General features: G+C 43.9%; 1 protein-coding gene across 1 annotated transcript in view; it reads left to right on the top strand.

The window, feature by feature from the left end:
• Positions 1-17,266, top strand: part of lama3 (laminin, alpha 3) — a 462,187-nt gene that overhangs the window by 183,511 nt on the left and 261,410 nt on the right. The window contains exons 18-22 of the mRNA XM_080194758.1: positions 3,498-3,550; positions 3,658-3,763; positions 5,975-6,074; positions 14,575-14,731; positions 16,380-16,518. Coding sequence (XP_080050884.1) covers positions 3,498-3,550; positions 3,658-3,763; positions 5,975-6,074; positions 14,575-14,731; positions 16,380-16,518 — 555 coding nt within the window. The remainder of the gene's footprint in view (positions 1-3,497; positions 3,551-3,657; positions 3,764-5,974; positions 6,075-14,574; positions 14,732-16,379; positions 16,519-17,266) is intronic.

Raw genomic sequence — 17,266 nt, 5'->3', positions numbered from 1 at the left:
TAAAAATTGAGTCTGGGAATGAATAATGGAAAATGAAGAGATGGCAGATGAATTGATCAGGTATTTTCATTCACCTTCGCTATAGCAACATGCCAGAAATAGCTGTAAACCAGGAAATGGTTTACAGAATATTACAGTCACCAGGGAGATAGTAATTGTTGAAGCTACAGGCTGAGTGTCTGGGTCCTGATGCACTTCATTCCCAGGTCCTAAATGTCCAGTGAGATCATTCAATTTTCTGAAATTCCCTAAATTTGGAGAAGATTCCAACAGGATTAGAAAATAGTAGATGTAATTCTTTTTTTCAAAAAGGAGGGAAAGCAGAAAGCTACAGGCCAGTTAGCTTAAAATCTGTCACAGGAGAACTGTTAGAAGCTATTATTAAAGACATTATAGCAGGGCACTTAGAAAAATTCAAGGCAACCAGGCACAGGAGATTTATTCTAATGGTCTTTGGGACTTCAATTATGTGCAGAGACTGGCAAAACTGATGTTGTTATCCTTGGAATGGTGAATGGTGAAGATTAAGGGAAGATTTAATAGAAATCATCAATGGTTTTGGTAGTGTTAATAAAGAGAAGTTATTTCCACTGGCTGGAATATCAGTAACCAGAAGGCATAGGTTGAAGGCAATTGGCAAAATAACCATAGAATCATACAGTGCAGAAGGCAGCCATTTGGCCCATCAAGTCTACACCGACCACAATCCCTTTCAGGCCCTATCCCCGAACCCCATGTATTTACCCTAGCTAGTCCCCCTGACACTAAGGGACAATTTATATGGCTCGTTCCACCTAACTTGCACATCTTTTGGACCATGAGAGAAAACAGGAGCGCCTGGAGGAAACCTGTGCAAACACAGGGAGAATGTGCAAACTCCACGTAGACAGTCACTCAAGCTAGGAATCGAACCTGGGTCCCTGGTGCTGTGAGGCAGCAGTGCTAACCACTGTGCCACTGTGCTGCCCTAGAGGGGAATCAAGGAGTAATCTCTTTTTCACAGTAGTTGTTGTTATTAAATCATAGAATTGTTACTACACAGGTAATCTGTCCCATTGTGACCATGCTGACTCTCCTAAGGAGCAATTATCAAAGAAACCTTATAGTGCAGCAGGAGGCCATTCAGACCATCAAGTTTGCACCAACAACAATCACACCCAGGCCCTATCCCTGTAACCCTACTTGACACTAAGGAGCGATTTACTTGGCCAATCCACCTAACCCACACATCTTTAGACTGTGGGAGGAAACTGGAGCACCCAGAGGAAACACACGCAGACACAGGGAAAATGTGCAAACTCTGCACAGACAGTGGCCCGAGGCCAGAATTGAACCTGGGTCCCTGGCGCTGTGACCACTGTGCCGCACTTCATGTCCTGCCACTCACCCAGCCTCTCCCCACATCCCTACATATTTCTCCTTTTCAGATATTTAGAAAATTTAGAAAATGGCAGCACTGGAGGAGATACTCTGCCCACCCTGTCTGCGCTGGCTAAAAATTGAGGCACCCAGCCTAGTCCCTTTCTTTGTGTTTTGCATACATGGGATCAAATACCACCCTGTCACTACATTATGTAATGTTTGATTCAAGACTGGAACCTTACACTTTTTCATTTACAGAGTTGTGTCATTCTGTACCCTAGAGAGCTGCGAATGCTCATTCTCTGAGTATATTTAAGGCCAAAACAGATACATAGAACAGAACAGTACAGCACAGTACAGGCCCTTTGACCCTCGATGTTGTGTCGAGCTGTGTCCGAACCCAAAATCAAGCTATCCCACTCCCTATCATTCTGGTGTGCTCCATGTGCCTATCCAATAACGGCTTGAAAGTTCCTAAGTGTCCGACTCCACTACCACAGCAGGCAGTGCATTCCACACCCCAACCACTCTCTTGAGTAAAGAATCTACTTCAGACATCGCTCCTATATCTCCCACCATGAACCTTATAGTTATGCCCCCTAGTAACAGCTACATCCACCCGAGGAAATAATCTCTGCGTGTCCACTCTATCTATCCCCCTCATCATCTCATAAATCTCTATTAAGTCACCTCTCATCCTCCTCCGCTCTAAAGAGAAAAGCCCCAGCTCCCTCAACCTTTCCTCATAAGACCTATCCTCCAAACCAGGCAGCATCCTGGTAAATCTCCTTTACACTCTCTCCAATGCTTCCACATCCTTCTTATAGTGAGGTGACCAGAACTGCACACACTATTCCAAATGTGGTCTCACCAAGGTCCTGTATAGTTGCAGCATAACCCCACGACTCTTAAACTCAAACCTCCGTTAATAAATGCTAACAGCTATAAGCCTCCTTCACGGCTCTATCCACCTGAGTGGCAACCTTCTGAGACCTGTGGATATGAATCCAAAATCTCTCTGTTCCTCCACATTCCTCAGAACCCTGCCATTGACCCTGTAATCCGCATTCAAGTTTGTCAAAGAACAAAGAACAAAGAACAACCCAGCACGGGAAACAGGCCCTTCGGCCCAACGAGCCCACGCCGCTGCATCACCCTACACCTATTCTACCCTGCGTGTCTACGAATGGAACCCCTAACTTAGCCAGATTCAGGGGAGAATAGTGTCAATTTGGTAAAACCAATCAGCCTAAGAGCACATCTTTGGGGTGTGGGAGGAAACCGGAGCGCCCGGAGGAAACCCACGCAACCACAGGGCGAATGCGCAAACTCCCACAGACACAGGCCCAAATCCATGTATCTGCACAGCTAGCAGTGCTAGTCACCGAGCTGTTGCGGCGCCCGTCTACCGGTCCAGGATCAAGCACACACACCGACCTACCAAAATGAACCACTTTGCAGTTATCAGGGTTAAACTCCATCTGCCACTTTTCGACCCAGCTTTGCATCCTATCAATGTCTCTTTGCAGGCTACAAGAGCCCTCCAGCTCATCCACTACTTCACCAATCTTGGTGTCATCAGCAAATTTACTAACCCACCCATCAGCCCCCTCTTCCAAGATGTTTGGATACCAAGGAAATCGAGGGATATGGGACCTGGTGGAAAGGTGGATCCCTTGTATCGTAAACACAATAGATTGGACTTGCAAAAGCAGGCAGAAACTGGGGACTCTACCTGTTTCCCTCTCAAGACTGATGGAGTTGGTTCATAGCCCTGGAGATTCTGGGGCACATTTTAAATGAGTTGATTGTTTCTGGCTCTAATACCCTTTCAGGCAGTGACCTTTGTTATGGTGCTTGAAAGACCAGTGGAAGCAGATTTAATAGTAACTTTTAAAAGAGAATTGAACTAATTCTTGAAAAGAAATAAAAATTGCAAAGCTATGGGGAAAGGATGAGGGAGTGGGCTTAACTGGATAACTCTTTCAAAGAGCTGCCACACACAAAATGGGCCAAATGACCTTTTAATGTGCCTCATGTGATGAGATTCTTTTACATGCTGCTGTCATTTCTAACTGGGCATGGCATAGGTCTGAAATAAATTCAACTCAGCTTTTTTATTTTCCATATTACAGAATGTCGCTGTCATGTGATTGGTACAATAAGTGGGATTGGAGAATGCAATCAGGTGAGCATTCCGAAGAAATTGCAGGATCAACAAGAACACAATCAGGAACAATCTTCACACCAGGAGAATTTTGTTTTGGTTTTTAATTTGTTACCTTAATATTTTAGGATGATGGCCAATGTTATTGTAAATCTAATGTCTGCGGCGAGCTCTGTGATTGGTGTAAAGAAGGACACTATGCCTTAGAAGAGAGGAATTATTTTGGTTGCCAAGGTGAGTCACAACATTAACAGCAAAGACTTGATGAATCTCAATATTTTGCATTGTGATAAAATACGTGATGCCTAGTCATAATCATTCTCAAACTACTAGGTAATCCAAGTCAACCAAGAAATGCTTCTGAATACTCACCATTAGAATATACAACATAAAAGCGTGAGTAGTTCATGTTGGCCCTTGTGCCTGCTCCACTATTCAGCAAGATGGGCGGCACGGTAGCACAGTGGTTAGCACTGCTGCTTCACAGCTCCAGGGACCCGGGTTCGATTCACAGCTCGGGTTGCTGTCTGTGTGGAGTTTGCACATTCTCCTCGTGTCTATGTGGGTTTCCTCCACGTGCTCCGGTTTCCTCCCATAGTCCAAAGATGTGCAGGTTAGGTTGATTGGCCGTGCTAAAATTGTCCCTTAGTGTCCTGGGATGCGTAGGTTAGCGGGATTAGTAGATAAAATATGAAGGGATAAGGGGGTAGGGCCTGGGTGGGATTGTGGTCAGTGCAGACTCAATGGGCCGAAGAGACTCTTTCTGCACTGTATGGTTCTATGGTTCTAAAGATCATGGCTGATGTTCTCCATCAATTCCACCTTTCTACCAGGTCCCCATATCTCTCGGTTCCCTTAGTATCCAAATATCTATCTGTTTTGGTTTTGAATATACTCAATGAATGAGCATCCACAGCTCTGTAGGGTACAGAATGACATTGATCACAATTTTATTAATGAAAAAGTATAAGATTCCCGCCCTAAATCAAACATTACATAATGCAATGACAGGGTGGTATTCGATCCCATGTTTGCTAAACAAAATAGTTTGGAATTGCAAAAGCAGGCAGAAACTGGGGAATCTACCTGTTCCCCTCTCAAGACCAATCCCTCATCTATAAAGCTTGTCAGGAATGTAATAGAATATTGACTATTCACCCTGATGGGGGCAGATACAATAACTTTTATGAATCTTGACTCTATCTAGGGCAGAACATATCATTTGTTTGGAGCCTTTGGCATTGGACTCCATATATACCAGTACCATCAATGTGTGCAATAACACTGCAATGTACATTACCTGCAGGAGCCATTGTAGCAATTCACCAAGCTTATTCAATATCACCATCCTCCCTTGTAACCTAAACCACTAAAAGTAGTCATGTCATGGGAATACCATCCCTTCCAGATTTCCTTCCAAGTCACAAGTATTTGGGTCATATCACTGTTTCTTCACAGTAAATATCCTGGAATTCCCATCCTAACAGCACATGGGCACACCCACAGCTCAAGGATAGCGGCAGTTCAAGCCGTCATTTCTAAAAGGCACATGAGATGTATATTAACCATTTCTTTGCTGGTACAAGAGCTAACTACTGCAGATGCTGGAAACCTGAAGCAGAGACAGAAAACGGTGGAATTGTTCAGCAGGTCTGGCAGCATCTCTGGAGAAAAACAATTAATGTTTCAGATCAATGACTTATCATCAGAGCTCTTGCCATTGTTAGCCATGCCTCTGCCGGTCGCACTCTTTCCTCTGAGTCAGAAGATCATAGATTCAGGTCCCAATTGAGAGACCTGTGTTTAAGATTTAGGCTGACATTCACAGTACTTAGGGAGTGCTGCATTGCTGGAGATGCTGTCTTTTGGATGATATTAAAGTGAAACTCCATCTACCATCTTGGATGAATGTAAAAGATCCAGTCATACTATTTTGAAAGAAAATAGGGAACTTATCCAAGCCAATGTTTAGCCAACAAGCAGCATCCTAAAATACAGAGGACAAAATTTTCTTGTTCCGCCTGCTACGGGAATCATAGCAGGCAGGGATGGACCCTGCAAAGGTCCATTGACCTTGGATGGGAATTTCCAGCCTTGGGGTGAGTGAGGATGGAAAATCCCATCCACAATAGCTGATCATTATCCCATTACTATTTGTAGAGTTTGCTGTGTGGGGAATTGGAAGAAGTTTGAAAATTAATGGGTTTTTAAGCAAATGCTGTTAAACCTCTAGTTCTGATGAAAGGTCATCAACCTGAAACATTAACTTTGTTTCTCTCTCTATGGATGCCGCCTCACCTGCTGAATGTTTCCAGCATCTCTGTTTTTTATTTCAGATTTCCAGTCTCCAAGGTCTTTTGCTTTGTTTTTATTTATTTCAATTTGCGCTATTTGTATTCGCATGAAATAATAAATTCTTACTCATTCCTCTCATTCCACTGACAGGCTGCCAGTGTGACATTGGAGGTTCAACTAATCTAACCTGCAGTCTGTCGTCAGGAACCTGCCAGTGTAGACCGAATGTAGAAGGGCGCACTTGCAACCAGTAAGATCCCGATGTACTTTTTACTGTACTCAGTATGCACTATATTTGTGTGACAATCGTTATGATGCTAGATCTAATCCCCAAAATTTCGATAAGAACCAGTTAGGGACCAATAATATTTTGTTTAAAGTGGACAAAGTTTGGGATTCAAGACATTTACTCAGTGAATAAAGCAACAAAATTCCATGGGTTTTGAACAAACAAGGATAAAGTTTGCTTTACAAGGTGAAAAAAAAACAATTTACAATATCTATCTTATGCTCCAACGTTCAGGGTTAATATAAGGAACCTGTGAACTAGCACACAAACTGTGATTAAACATGTCAGCCTGAACAATAAATGGTAAATGTGACCAAGACAGAGTCTTCATATTTGTCAACAACCCAACCAGGTGTCAGTAACTCTGTAAGTCAACCAATCTCATTGACATTTGTCTCTCTTATGGAGGATTTTAGTTTCACCTTTGAGAATCGAAACTGGGAATTTGCACAAAAGGTCACTCCAACTTAGGTGGCATCAACTATGGCCCATTTTGCAGGACTTCAGTCACATTTCCAAAGATCCTGTTCCCCTGGATTCCCAAGTATGCACTCACTAGCACAAAGTCAGCTCTTTGGCCACGCCATGTAGAACATGACCACTCCAAAGGGGTACCTTTGCCCCAGCAGTCTGCAGCACAGAATCACCAACCCCCAACTGCCTTCTTGGATCTGCACGGCTTCTTCTGAGTGCCCTTTAATTACTAGGCCTTCTCCAAATCCTTTTCTCTTAAAGTCTTCTGACTGCGGCCCTCTTCCTGTTTCTTTGCTCTCTCTTTTTACAGTGACCTGGGATTTCCTTTTGGGGCCTCTCTCCTTGTCCCCTTTTCCTGTCCCCTACCTGGGACAGCAATCTTCCATAGCACTCTGTTCCCGGTCTGAGCATACAAAAGCTGCAAAATCTGTCAGGAGTTGATATTCCTGACCTCTGCTTTCAGCAAGGTAAGTATAGCTTTCATAACAGGATAAAACGTTGAAAATTTAATTCATTTTTTACATTGCCCACATTCACTTTGTTAGTTCACCCCTGTACGACTCAACTTCCATTGCTGGCAGAAATAAGGAAGAGTTTTAAAAAAGGATGTAACAGAATCTTAAAACTAAAATTTCTCCAGGGCATTTTCTAAATACACAGAGATGGTTCGGCACCTTATCTAACCAATGGTATACTGCTTGTCAGGTCCACATATGCATCTTAACTGCTTGGCTGATCTCAGGCAGAAACAGCTGTGTTTACTTAAAACTTCACACCCCTGAATACTAAAATAGAATTTACAATGTTAGCAAGTGTGAGGTTATCCACTTTGGCAGAAATAATAATAAGAGGGATTACTATTTAAAGGGTGAAAAGCTGCAGCATGCTACGGTGCAGAGGGACCTGGGGGTCCTTGTGCATGAGTCGCAAAAACCCAGTCTGCAGGTGCAGCAGGTGATCAAGAAGGCGAATGGAATGCTGGCCTTTATAGCGAGGGGGATAGAATATAAAAGTTGGGAGGTCTTACTGCAACTGTACAGGGCACTGGTGAGGCCGCAGCTGGAGTACTGTGCGCAGTTTTGGTCGCCAGACTTGCGCAAGGATATTTTGGCCTTGGAGGGAGTGCAGAGGAGGTTCACTAGGCTGATACTGGAGATGAGGGGGTTGGACTATGAAGAGAGACTAAATAGACTGGGTCTGTACTCGTTGGAGTTTCGAAGGATGAGGGGGGATCTTATAGAGACATATAAGACAATGAAGGGGCTGGATAGGGTAGAGGTGGAGAGATTCTTCCCGCTTAGAAAGGATAGCAGGACCAGAGGGCACAGCCTCAAGGTAAGTGGGGGGGGCAGTTTAGGTCGGAGTTGAGGAGGAACTTCTTCACTCAAAGGGTGGTGAGTCTCTGGAATTCTCTGCCCATTGAAGTAGTGGAGGCTACCTCGCTGAATATATTTAAGTCACGGGTAGGTAGGTTTTTGATAGACAAGGGAATTAAGGGTTATGGGGAGAAAGCAGGAAAGTGGAACTGATCCACTTCAGATCAGCCATGATCTTATTGAATGGCAGGGCAGGCTCGAAGGGCTAGATGGCCTACTCCTGCTCCTATTTCTTATGTTCTTCAGTATTGTAGTGAAAAGACTAATTAAGCAATTGCATCAGTAAATAAAACCCTCCCCTTTGTTTAGAACACCCTGGCCAATAGGATACACCCAGTACATGCTAACGAAGAAATCAAGGAGAACCATATGCGCCAAGAAAAGCAAAAAGACAAGACAAAGGGAAAGAGATTCATAAATCTCAGCAAATAGGCTGCTTGACTCTTTACAAGTAAATAAGATCAATGAGACAGAAACCAGAAATTGAGAGAAATATGTGAATTGACATCATACTCTTTAAATCCTATTAAAATTGGTGCTGACTTGACAAAAGTCTGTTAAATGTTATAACTGCCATCACATACAATGGAAACGTTGTGTTCTTTTTTCACTCCATCTTAAGGTTACAAAGCCAATGCGCAGAGTTGAATGAGTGAACCCTTAATCCATTTCATTGCTTGCTCCGAAAACCAATTAAAATTGAATCTAATTCATGGTCCCTCAGCAGAGACATACAAGATCCAAAGTTGACAAGAAAAGGCATTGCAGCTGATCTTGGGCTTGATTGGAGGCTTGACATAGCCAAAAGGTTGAGAAGCGCACCCTTGCCAGATGACCATAATTTCACCCCTGTTGTGTTCTCACCATAGCGACCACTCCAATTTTTACACTCGGAATATTTCAGTACTATTTAGAACGTAGAACATTACAGCGCAGTACAGACCCTTCAGCCCTTGATGTTGCGCTGACCTGTGGAACCAATCCAAAGCCCATCTAGCCCATTTATTCCAATATCGTCCATATGTTTATTCAATGACCATTTAAATGCCCTTCATGTTGGTGAGTCCACTACTGTTGCAGGCAGGGCATTCCACATCCTTACTACTCTCTGAGTAAAGAACCTACCTCTGACATCTGTTCTATATCTATCACCCCTTAATTTAAAACTGTGTCCCCTCGTGTTAGCCATCACCATCCGAGAAAAAAGGCTCTCACTGTCCACCCTATCTAATAATGGTAGGAAGGATTATTACTTACGTGGCGAAAAACTGCAGCAGGTGACGGTGCAGAGGGACCTCGGGGTCCTTGTGCATGAGTCGCAAAAACCCAGCTTGCAGGTGCAGCAGGTGGTCAGGAAGGCGAATGGGATGCTGGCCTTCATAGCGAGGGGGATTGAATATAAAAGTAGGGAGGTCTTGCTACGGCTATATAGGGCATTGGTGAGGCTGCAGCTGGAGTACTGTGTGCAGTTTTGGGCGCTGTACTTACGCAAGGATATTTTGGCCTTGGAGGGAGTGCAGAGGAGGTTTACTAGGCTGATGCCGGAGTTGAGGGGGTTGGGCTATGAGGAGAGGCTGAATAAACTAGGATTGTAGTCGTTAGAGTTTAGAAGAATGAGGGGAGATCTCATTGAGACATATAAGATGATGAATGGGATGGATAGGATAGAGGTGGAGAGACTCTTCCCGCTCAGAAAGGACAGTAGGACTGGGGGGCACAGCCTCAAGATAAAGGGAGGATGGTTTAGAACGGAGCTGAGGAAGAACTTCTTCACTCAAAGGGTGGTGAATCTCTGGAATTCTCTGCCCGTTGAAGTGGTGGAGGCTACCTCGCTAAATATTTTTAAGATGCGGGTTGATGGGTTTTTGATAAGAGAGGGGATTAAGGGTTATGGGGAGAGGGCGGGAATGTGGAACTGAGACACGACAGATCAGCCATGATCTTATTGAATGGCGGGGCAGGCTTGAAGGGCTAGATGGCCTACTCCTGCTCCTATTTCTTATGTTATGTTCTTATGTAACCCTCTGATCATCTTGTAAGCCTCTATTAAGTCACCTCTTAACCTTCTTCTCTCTAATGAAAACAGACTCAAATCCTACAGCCTTTCCTCATAAGACCTTCCCACCATACCAGGCAACACCTTGGTAAATCTCCTCTGCACCCTTTCCAATGCTTCCACGTCCTTCCTATAATGCAGCAACCAGAACTGTATGCAATACTCCAAAGTGCGGCCGCACCAGAGTTTTGTACAGCTGCAACATGATCTCATGGCTCCGAAACTCAATCCCTCTACCAATAAAAGCTAACACGCCGTACGCCTTTTTAACAACCCTATCAACCTCGGTGCCAACTTTCAGGGATTTATGCACATGGATACCGAGATCTCTCTGCTCATCCACACTACCAAGTATCTTACCAGTAGCCCAGTACTCTGTATTCCTGTTACTCCTTCCAAAGTGAATCACCTCACATTTTTCCACATTAAACCCCATTTGTCACCTCTCAGCCCAGCAGTGCAGCTTATCTGTATCCCTCTGAAACCTGCAACATCCTTCTGCACTCCACCGACTTTAGTGTCATCCGCAAATTTACTAACCCATCCTTCTGTGTCTTCATCCAGGTCATTTATAAAAATGACAAACAGCAGTGGCCCCAAAACAGATCCTTGCGGTACACCACTCGTAACTGAACTCCAGGATGAACATTTCCCACCAACCACCGTCCTCTGTCTTCTTACAGCTAGCAAATTTCTCAGCCAAACTGCTAAATCACCCTCAATCCCATGCCTCCGTGTTTTCTGCAATAGCCTAGCGTGTGGAACCGTATCAAACGCTTTACTGAAATCCATATATACCACATCAGCTGCTTTACCCTCATCTACCTATTTGGTCACCTTCTCAAAGAACTCAATAAAGTTTGTGAGGCACAACCTACCATTCACAAAACTGTGTTGACTATGCCTAATCAAATTATTCCTTTCTAGATGATTATAAATCCTATCTGTTATAATCCTTTCCAAACTTTGTCCATAGCAGAAGTAAGGCTCACTGGTCTGTAACTACCAGGGTTATCTCTACTCCCCTTCTTGAACATGGGGACAACATTTTCTATCCTCCAGTTTTCTGACACTATTCCTGAAGACAATGACAATATAAAAATCAAGACCAAAGGCTCTGCAATCTCCTCCCTAGCTTCCTGGAGAATCCTACATAAACCCCATCCTGCCCAGGGGACTTTTCACACTTTCCAGAATTGCTAACACCTCCTCCTTATGAACCTCAATCCTATCTAGTCTAATAGCCTGTATCTCAGTATTCTCCTTGACAATATTGTCTTTTTCCAGTGTGAATACTGACAAAAAATATTCATTTTGCGCCTTTCTTATCTCTTTGGTCTCCATGCACAACTTCCCACTATTGTCCTTGACTGGCCCTAATCTTACCCTAGTCATTCTTTTATTCCTGACATATCTATAGAAAGCTTTAGGGTTTTCCTTGACCCTAACTGCCAAAGACTTCTCATGTCCGCTCCTGGCGCTTCTTAGCTCTCTCTTTAGGTCCTTCCTGGCTAACTGGTTTCCTTCTACATCCTACGCATCCTAAATCTCGCCTAATCACATTATAATTTCTTTTCCCCCAGTTATAACTCTTGCCCTGCAGTATATACCTAGTCCTTCCCATCGCTGAAGTAAATGTAACCAAATTGTGGTCACTATCACCAAAATGCTCCCCTACTCCAAATCTAACACCTAGTCTGGTTCATTACCCAGTACCAAATCCAATGCAGCCTCACCTCTTGTTGGCCTATCTACATATTGTGTCAGGAAACCTTCCTGCATACATTGGAGAAAAACTGACCAGATAGGTGGAGAGGGATATGGGCCAAATGCAGGCAATTGGGACAAGCTTAGGGGTTTAAAAAAAAGAGTGGCACGGACAAGTTGGGCCGAAGGGCCTGTTTCCATGCTGTAAATCTCTGTGACTCTCTGACTCTATTTAAAATACTCGAATTATAGAGTTTCCAGTCAATATTTGTAAAGTTAAAATCCCCTGTAACAACTCCCTGTTACTTTCACTCTTATCCAGAATCACCTTTGCAATCCTTTCCTCTACATCTCCGGCTCTTTTCGGTGGCCTGTAGAAAACTCCCAACAGGGTGACCACTCCTTTCCTGTTTCTAACCTTAGCCCATACTACCTCAGTACACAAGTCCTCATCAAAAGTCCTTTCTGCCACCATAATACTGTCCTCGACTAACAATGCCATACCTCCCCTTCTTTTACCACCTTCCCTGATCTTACCGAAACATGTAAACCCCGGAACCTGTAACAACCATTCCTGTCCCAGGTACCAATCCATGCTACAAGTTCACTCACCTTATTCTGGATGCTCCTGGCATTGAAGTAGGCACACTTCAAACCACCTTCCTGTCTGCCGGTACACTCCTGTGACCTTGAAACCTTATTCATGACATCACTACCCTCAGCCTCTTGTACACTGGAGCTACAATTCAGGTTCCCATTCCCCTGCTGAATTAATTTAAACCCTCCCAAAGAGCATTAGCAAATTTCCCCTCCAGGTACCCCTCTGGTTCAGGTGTAGACCATCCCATTTGTAGAGGTCCCACCAACCCCAGAAGGAGCCCCAATTATCCAGGTATCTGAATCCCTCCCTCCTGCACCATCTCTGTAGCCACGTGTTCAACTGCTATCTCTTCCTATTCCTTGCCTCACTAGCACGGGCACAGGTAACAAACCAGAGATAACAACTCTGTTGGTTCTAACTCTAAGTTTCCACCCTAACTCCCTGAATTTCTGCCTTACATCCCATCCCTTTATCTACATATGTCTTTGGTGCCTATGTGGACCACAACTTGGGGCTGGACCCCTCCCCATTAAGGATCCCAAAAACACCATTCGAGACATCACGGACCCTGGCACCTGGGAGGCAACACACCAACCGCTAGTCTCTCTCGCGGTTTGTGTGTTGCCTCCCAGGTGCCACAGAATCTCCTCTATGTCCCTCTAACTATGAAGTCCCCAGTGACTAATGCTCTACTCCTCGTCCCCTTCCCTTCTGAGCAACAGGGGCAGACTGTGTGCCAGAGACCTGTACCCCATGGCTTACTTCTGATAAGTTTCCTCCCCACCCCCCAACAGTATCCAAAACAGTATTTACATTGCTCCAAGTTGATGATTTTTTGTGCAATTATGGAGTCAAATTTTGATAGCTATTTTATTCATCACTTCCTACCAAATACTAAGTTAACGAACACATGCAATAAATAAAAGGAACATTGGCCTTTACCTTGAGGCAATGTGAAATAGAAAGAAATCAAAGTTATACTTCTGTCAGGCTCTGGTTAGACTTATTTGTGGTACTTAACATCAGTTCTGGGCACCATTCCTTAGAAAGGATATTTTGACTTTGGAATAGATAAGAGCACATATTTGCCAAAATGATGGGTGGCACGATGGCACAGTGGTTAGCACTGCTGCCTCACAGCGCCAGGGACCTGGATTCAATTCCGGCTTGGATCACTGCCTGTGTGGAGGTTGCACATTTTCCCCGTGTCTGCATGGGTTTCCTTCGGATGCTCCAGTTTCCTCCCACAATCTGAAAGACATGCTAGTTAGGTACATTGGCCTGAACAGGCGCTGAAGTGTGGTGACTAGAAGAATTTCACAGTAACTTCATTGCGGTATTAATGTAAGCCTTACTTGTGACTAATAATGAATTTTTTTTAACTTGATGCCAGGCCCATAAAAAGTTTAAATTGTCAGGAAGAGCTACACAGAATTTAATGCCCCCTCTATGATGGGTTTGGTGGCAGGGATTCCCTGCTGCATTCCTGTCACTTCCCTGAATGGTCTTCCTATCCTGCTGCCACTTTTTTTTAACTTATTCATGGAACATGGGTGCTGCTGGCTGGCCAACATTTATTCCCCATCCCTGAGGGCATTTAAGAGTCAACCACATTGCTGTGAGTCTGGAGTCACATCTCAACCAGACTACAAAAAGACGACAGATTTCCTTCCCTCTTGGACATTTGAGAACCAGATTGGTTTTTATGGCAATCAACAGTGGTTTCATGGTCGTTATTAGACCTTTAATTCCAGATTTTTTAATTGAATTTAAATTTCACCATCTGCCATAGTAAGATTCAAACCTGAGTCTCCAGAGCATTATCCTGGGTGTCAGCAATACCAGTCCAGTGACAATACCACTGTGCCACCACCTCTCTAAATTGAAATGTGATGTTTTGAGAGTTTCACCAGAAGAAAGACATTTGATATCCATTCTTTATATGTGTTTTCATTAATCCCAGGAACATTCCAGCTCCTGATTGATATATATTTTAAACAAGAAGCAATGGGGAGAAAACTGGGCTTTAATTTTGTGATGGGGCAATCTCTCAGGTGGCCATTAGAGATCCCACAGCACTATTGAAAAAGACCAGAGCATTCTCTGCAGTTTTCTGGCTAATATTTGTCCCTTGGCATTGCTGAAACAAATAGTCAGGTTACTATCACATTGATATGATAAATAAATCATATCTTTTGCACAATGATATTATTTGCTGAGATTAAAGTATCTAACCTGTATTTGAAGGCCAAGGAACAACCACTATTTCCCAGATCTTCACCATTTGAAGTATGAGATTGAAGATGGCACAACGCCCAATGGAAGAGCAGTTCGGTTTGGATATGATCCACAGGAGTTCCTGCACTTCAGCTGGAGAGGCTATGCACAGATGTCAACAGTGCAAGTATGTGATCAAAGCTTCTGGTGAAATGGGTGCCTAACCCTCTCAGATTTACTGGAAAGAGCTTCATTTCAATCTTACAGAATCGATATTTTCACAATGCAACTGTTTGCCCATTTAAAGAGATTGAAGAGCATTAAGTTTGAAAAAATAATTGTGAACATAGATTATCTGGGGCAAGCCAGGATAATCATGTGAGAGCCAAGAAATCAGGATTGTGCCCAATTTCTCAGCTCTCACAATTTTATAGGCACGGGATTTCCAGCGTGATCAGCCCCTTGCCCATTTCCAGTGTAAGGCTGAATATATTACATAAATTTATTTTAATCTTCTTTTTCATGTGACTAGCGAGCTCAGGATCCAATTGTCCAGGCTCACTTGCCTTCCTGGCCTTACTGGGAGAGATTCTGTCCAGTGAGGAAAACGCCTGGTCCCACAAACAGGAAACAGTCATGTTAGTCTCACTGGTAAAACCAGAGGCCATTGAGGCCCAACCCCCAAGGAGGTTGAGGACAAGGAGTGGGATGTCCCTTGGGCAGTGCCAGTCTGGCACCTTGGCAGTGCCAGCTGATCTGTTAGCAGTGTCCAATGGAGTCTGAAGGAAGTAGAGCCTAGGGTGGGGCCTGAAAGGAGCAGTGCCAAGCCGAGAGGGTCTAATCAGAGGAGGCTGCTGACGTTTCTGCAGCTGTGGTCAGTGGGGCAGGGGAAGAGGGACCCACTGCCGTTCTGCAGACAATTGGCGGTGGGTTTGCAATCATTCTGAGGGAGAAGCAGGATTGATATTTCCAGGTGGTGTAGGGCTTGGCTGCGGGCCCCTACCATAGCTGGGGGGAGGAGTCCTTTGAGGCTGGCTGCAGCAGCAGAGGCCTGACAGATGTCTCTCTCTTTCCCTCTCTCTCTCTGTTGCAAATACACACGTGCAGTCACAGACATCTGCAATGCGCAAAAGCATGTAAATGCATTAATTGACAACCACCAATTAGCTAACAAGCAACAACAGGTTTATTACTATTTACAATTATAAACATAGTGCCACAATCAATAGGTTCATTCTCAGCCCGGGGATCAATCTGGCTGCAAAAGCCCACGCTTTTCCCCAAGGATCCCCATGCTTGTTTCCCATTGGGCAATCGGGTCATCTTACTCTTCCAGTGCACACCCCTTAAAGGGGCCAACTACTACAAGCACGTTCTAAATTTTGAATACTTCTGTGCAGAAGTGCTTCCTGACATCAGCCCTGAATGGTGTTTAGTACCAGAATGAGTTCTGTTATATGTTGTAAAACAAATTCCCAGTCAGACTCAATGAGAGTATAGCTATAACCGTTATAAGTTAGGCATCTTTGCAGGTATATTATGAGAATTCAACCTTTTCACGCTGTAAAAAGTTCAGTAATTTTAAGTTATCAGCAATCTTCTAATTCAAGTGGAGTAATCCTATGCAATATTATGATTTAGGGATTGAATTGAGCTTGCTGTGTGTCTTTTTTTGGCCAACTTCTCTGCTGCTAACATACTACGGTTTGAGGTTACCAGTGCAGAAAATACCATTGCTTGCTTTATGGCGTGCGAGTGCTACTTGGTGTGATTCTTCTGCTGTGGTGGAGTTTGGGTTTTCCTTCATGCTCCTTTGACTGCTTTTTTCTTCCCAGCCAGAGGTGGTCATGTCTATCACTGTGACTTCTCCTAATCTGTTTCGCATAATCTTCCGGTACAAGAACCGTACCCCAAAGCCTGTTAGAGGAAGGATCTCAATCACTGAGGAAGTAAATGTTGATTCTTGCTGTAACTGTAAGTGGCTTTCATTTCTGCACCATCTTTCCAAAATCTTAACATACCAACTTACTACCCTTATTTATCTCTGTGAGGTGATCCCCTTTGACTTTGAAGGATCTCCCTCTAACTGGCTGGTCTTCATTCTGCATGTGCTCCCTCAACTAGCACTGCTGCTAACTCTGCTTTTAGATCTCCCTTCCAGTCACGTTCATTAACTTCACTTTTACAGAATAACGTGAGGGTAACAGTGCATGTGGAGAATAGAAACCACAATTTGTTCCGCATCGCCTTCAGATATATTAACCCAGGATTCACAACTGTGTACGGCCATGTAACAGTTTATCGAGCACAACCAAGCACAGGTAAGGCTGAACAGTATAGATGGTCAAAAAACTTAACCAGCCTGAAGGATTGCCATTTTACGGTAAGTAATAAAATTATTTATTTAAATCCTTTTGGATTTTACCTAACAGTGAATGCTGCATTTGCATGGGTAACATATAACGAGTTGCTAATTCTGTATTCCTGGAGGTTTTGTTATGTCACAGCTCATTTCTGACTATGACATCCACTCTCCATGCTCCTACCATGCCGTTGCCCAACACATCCATCAATATGGTTCACCACCTTCCCACAGCCAACCTGGAAGAGGATAGGCTGATCATTATTTGATTGGATGGTTCTTGACTGTCAGTCAAGTGACCTTTTCTCCCATCTCCAGTAATTTTGTAACTAAAAACCAAAAGTGTCCAAAGAACTTGCT

Source organism: Carcharhinus amblyrhynchos, chromosome 8, assembly GCF_965287045.1.
Source record: "Carcharhinus amblyrhynchos chromosome 8, sCarAmb.v2.hapA, whole genome shotgun sequence".
NCBI classification, from domain to species: domain Eukaryota; kingdom Metazoa; phylum Chordata; class Chondrichthyes; order Carcharhiniformes; family Carcharhinidae; genus Carcharhinus; species Carcharhinus amblyrhynchos.
Note: the sequence above shows the minus strand (reverse complement) of the source record. Positions and strands in the feature narration are given on the sequence as shown.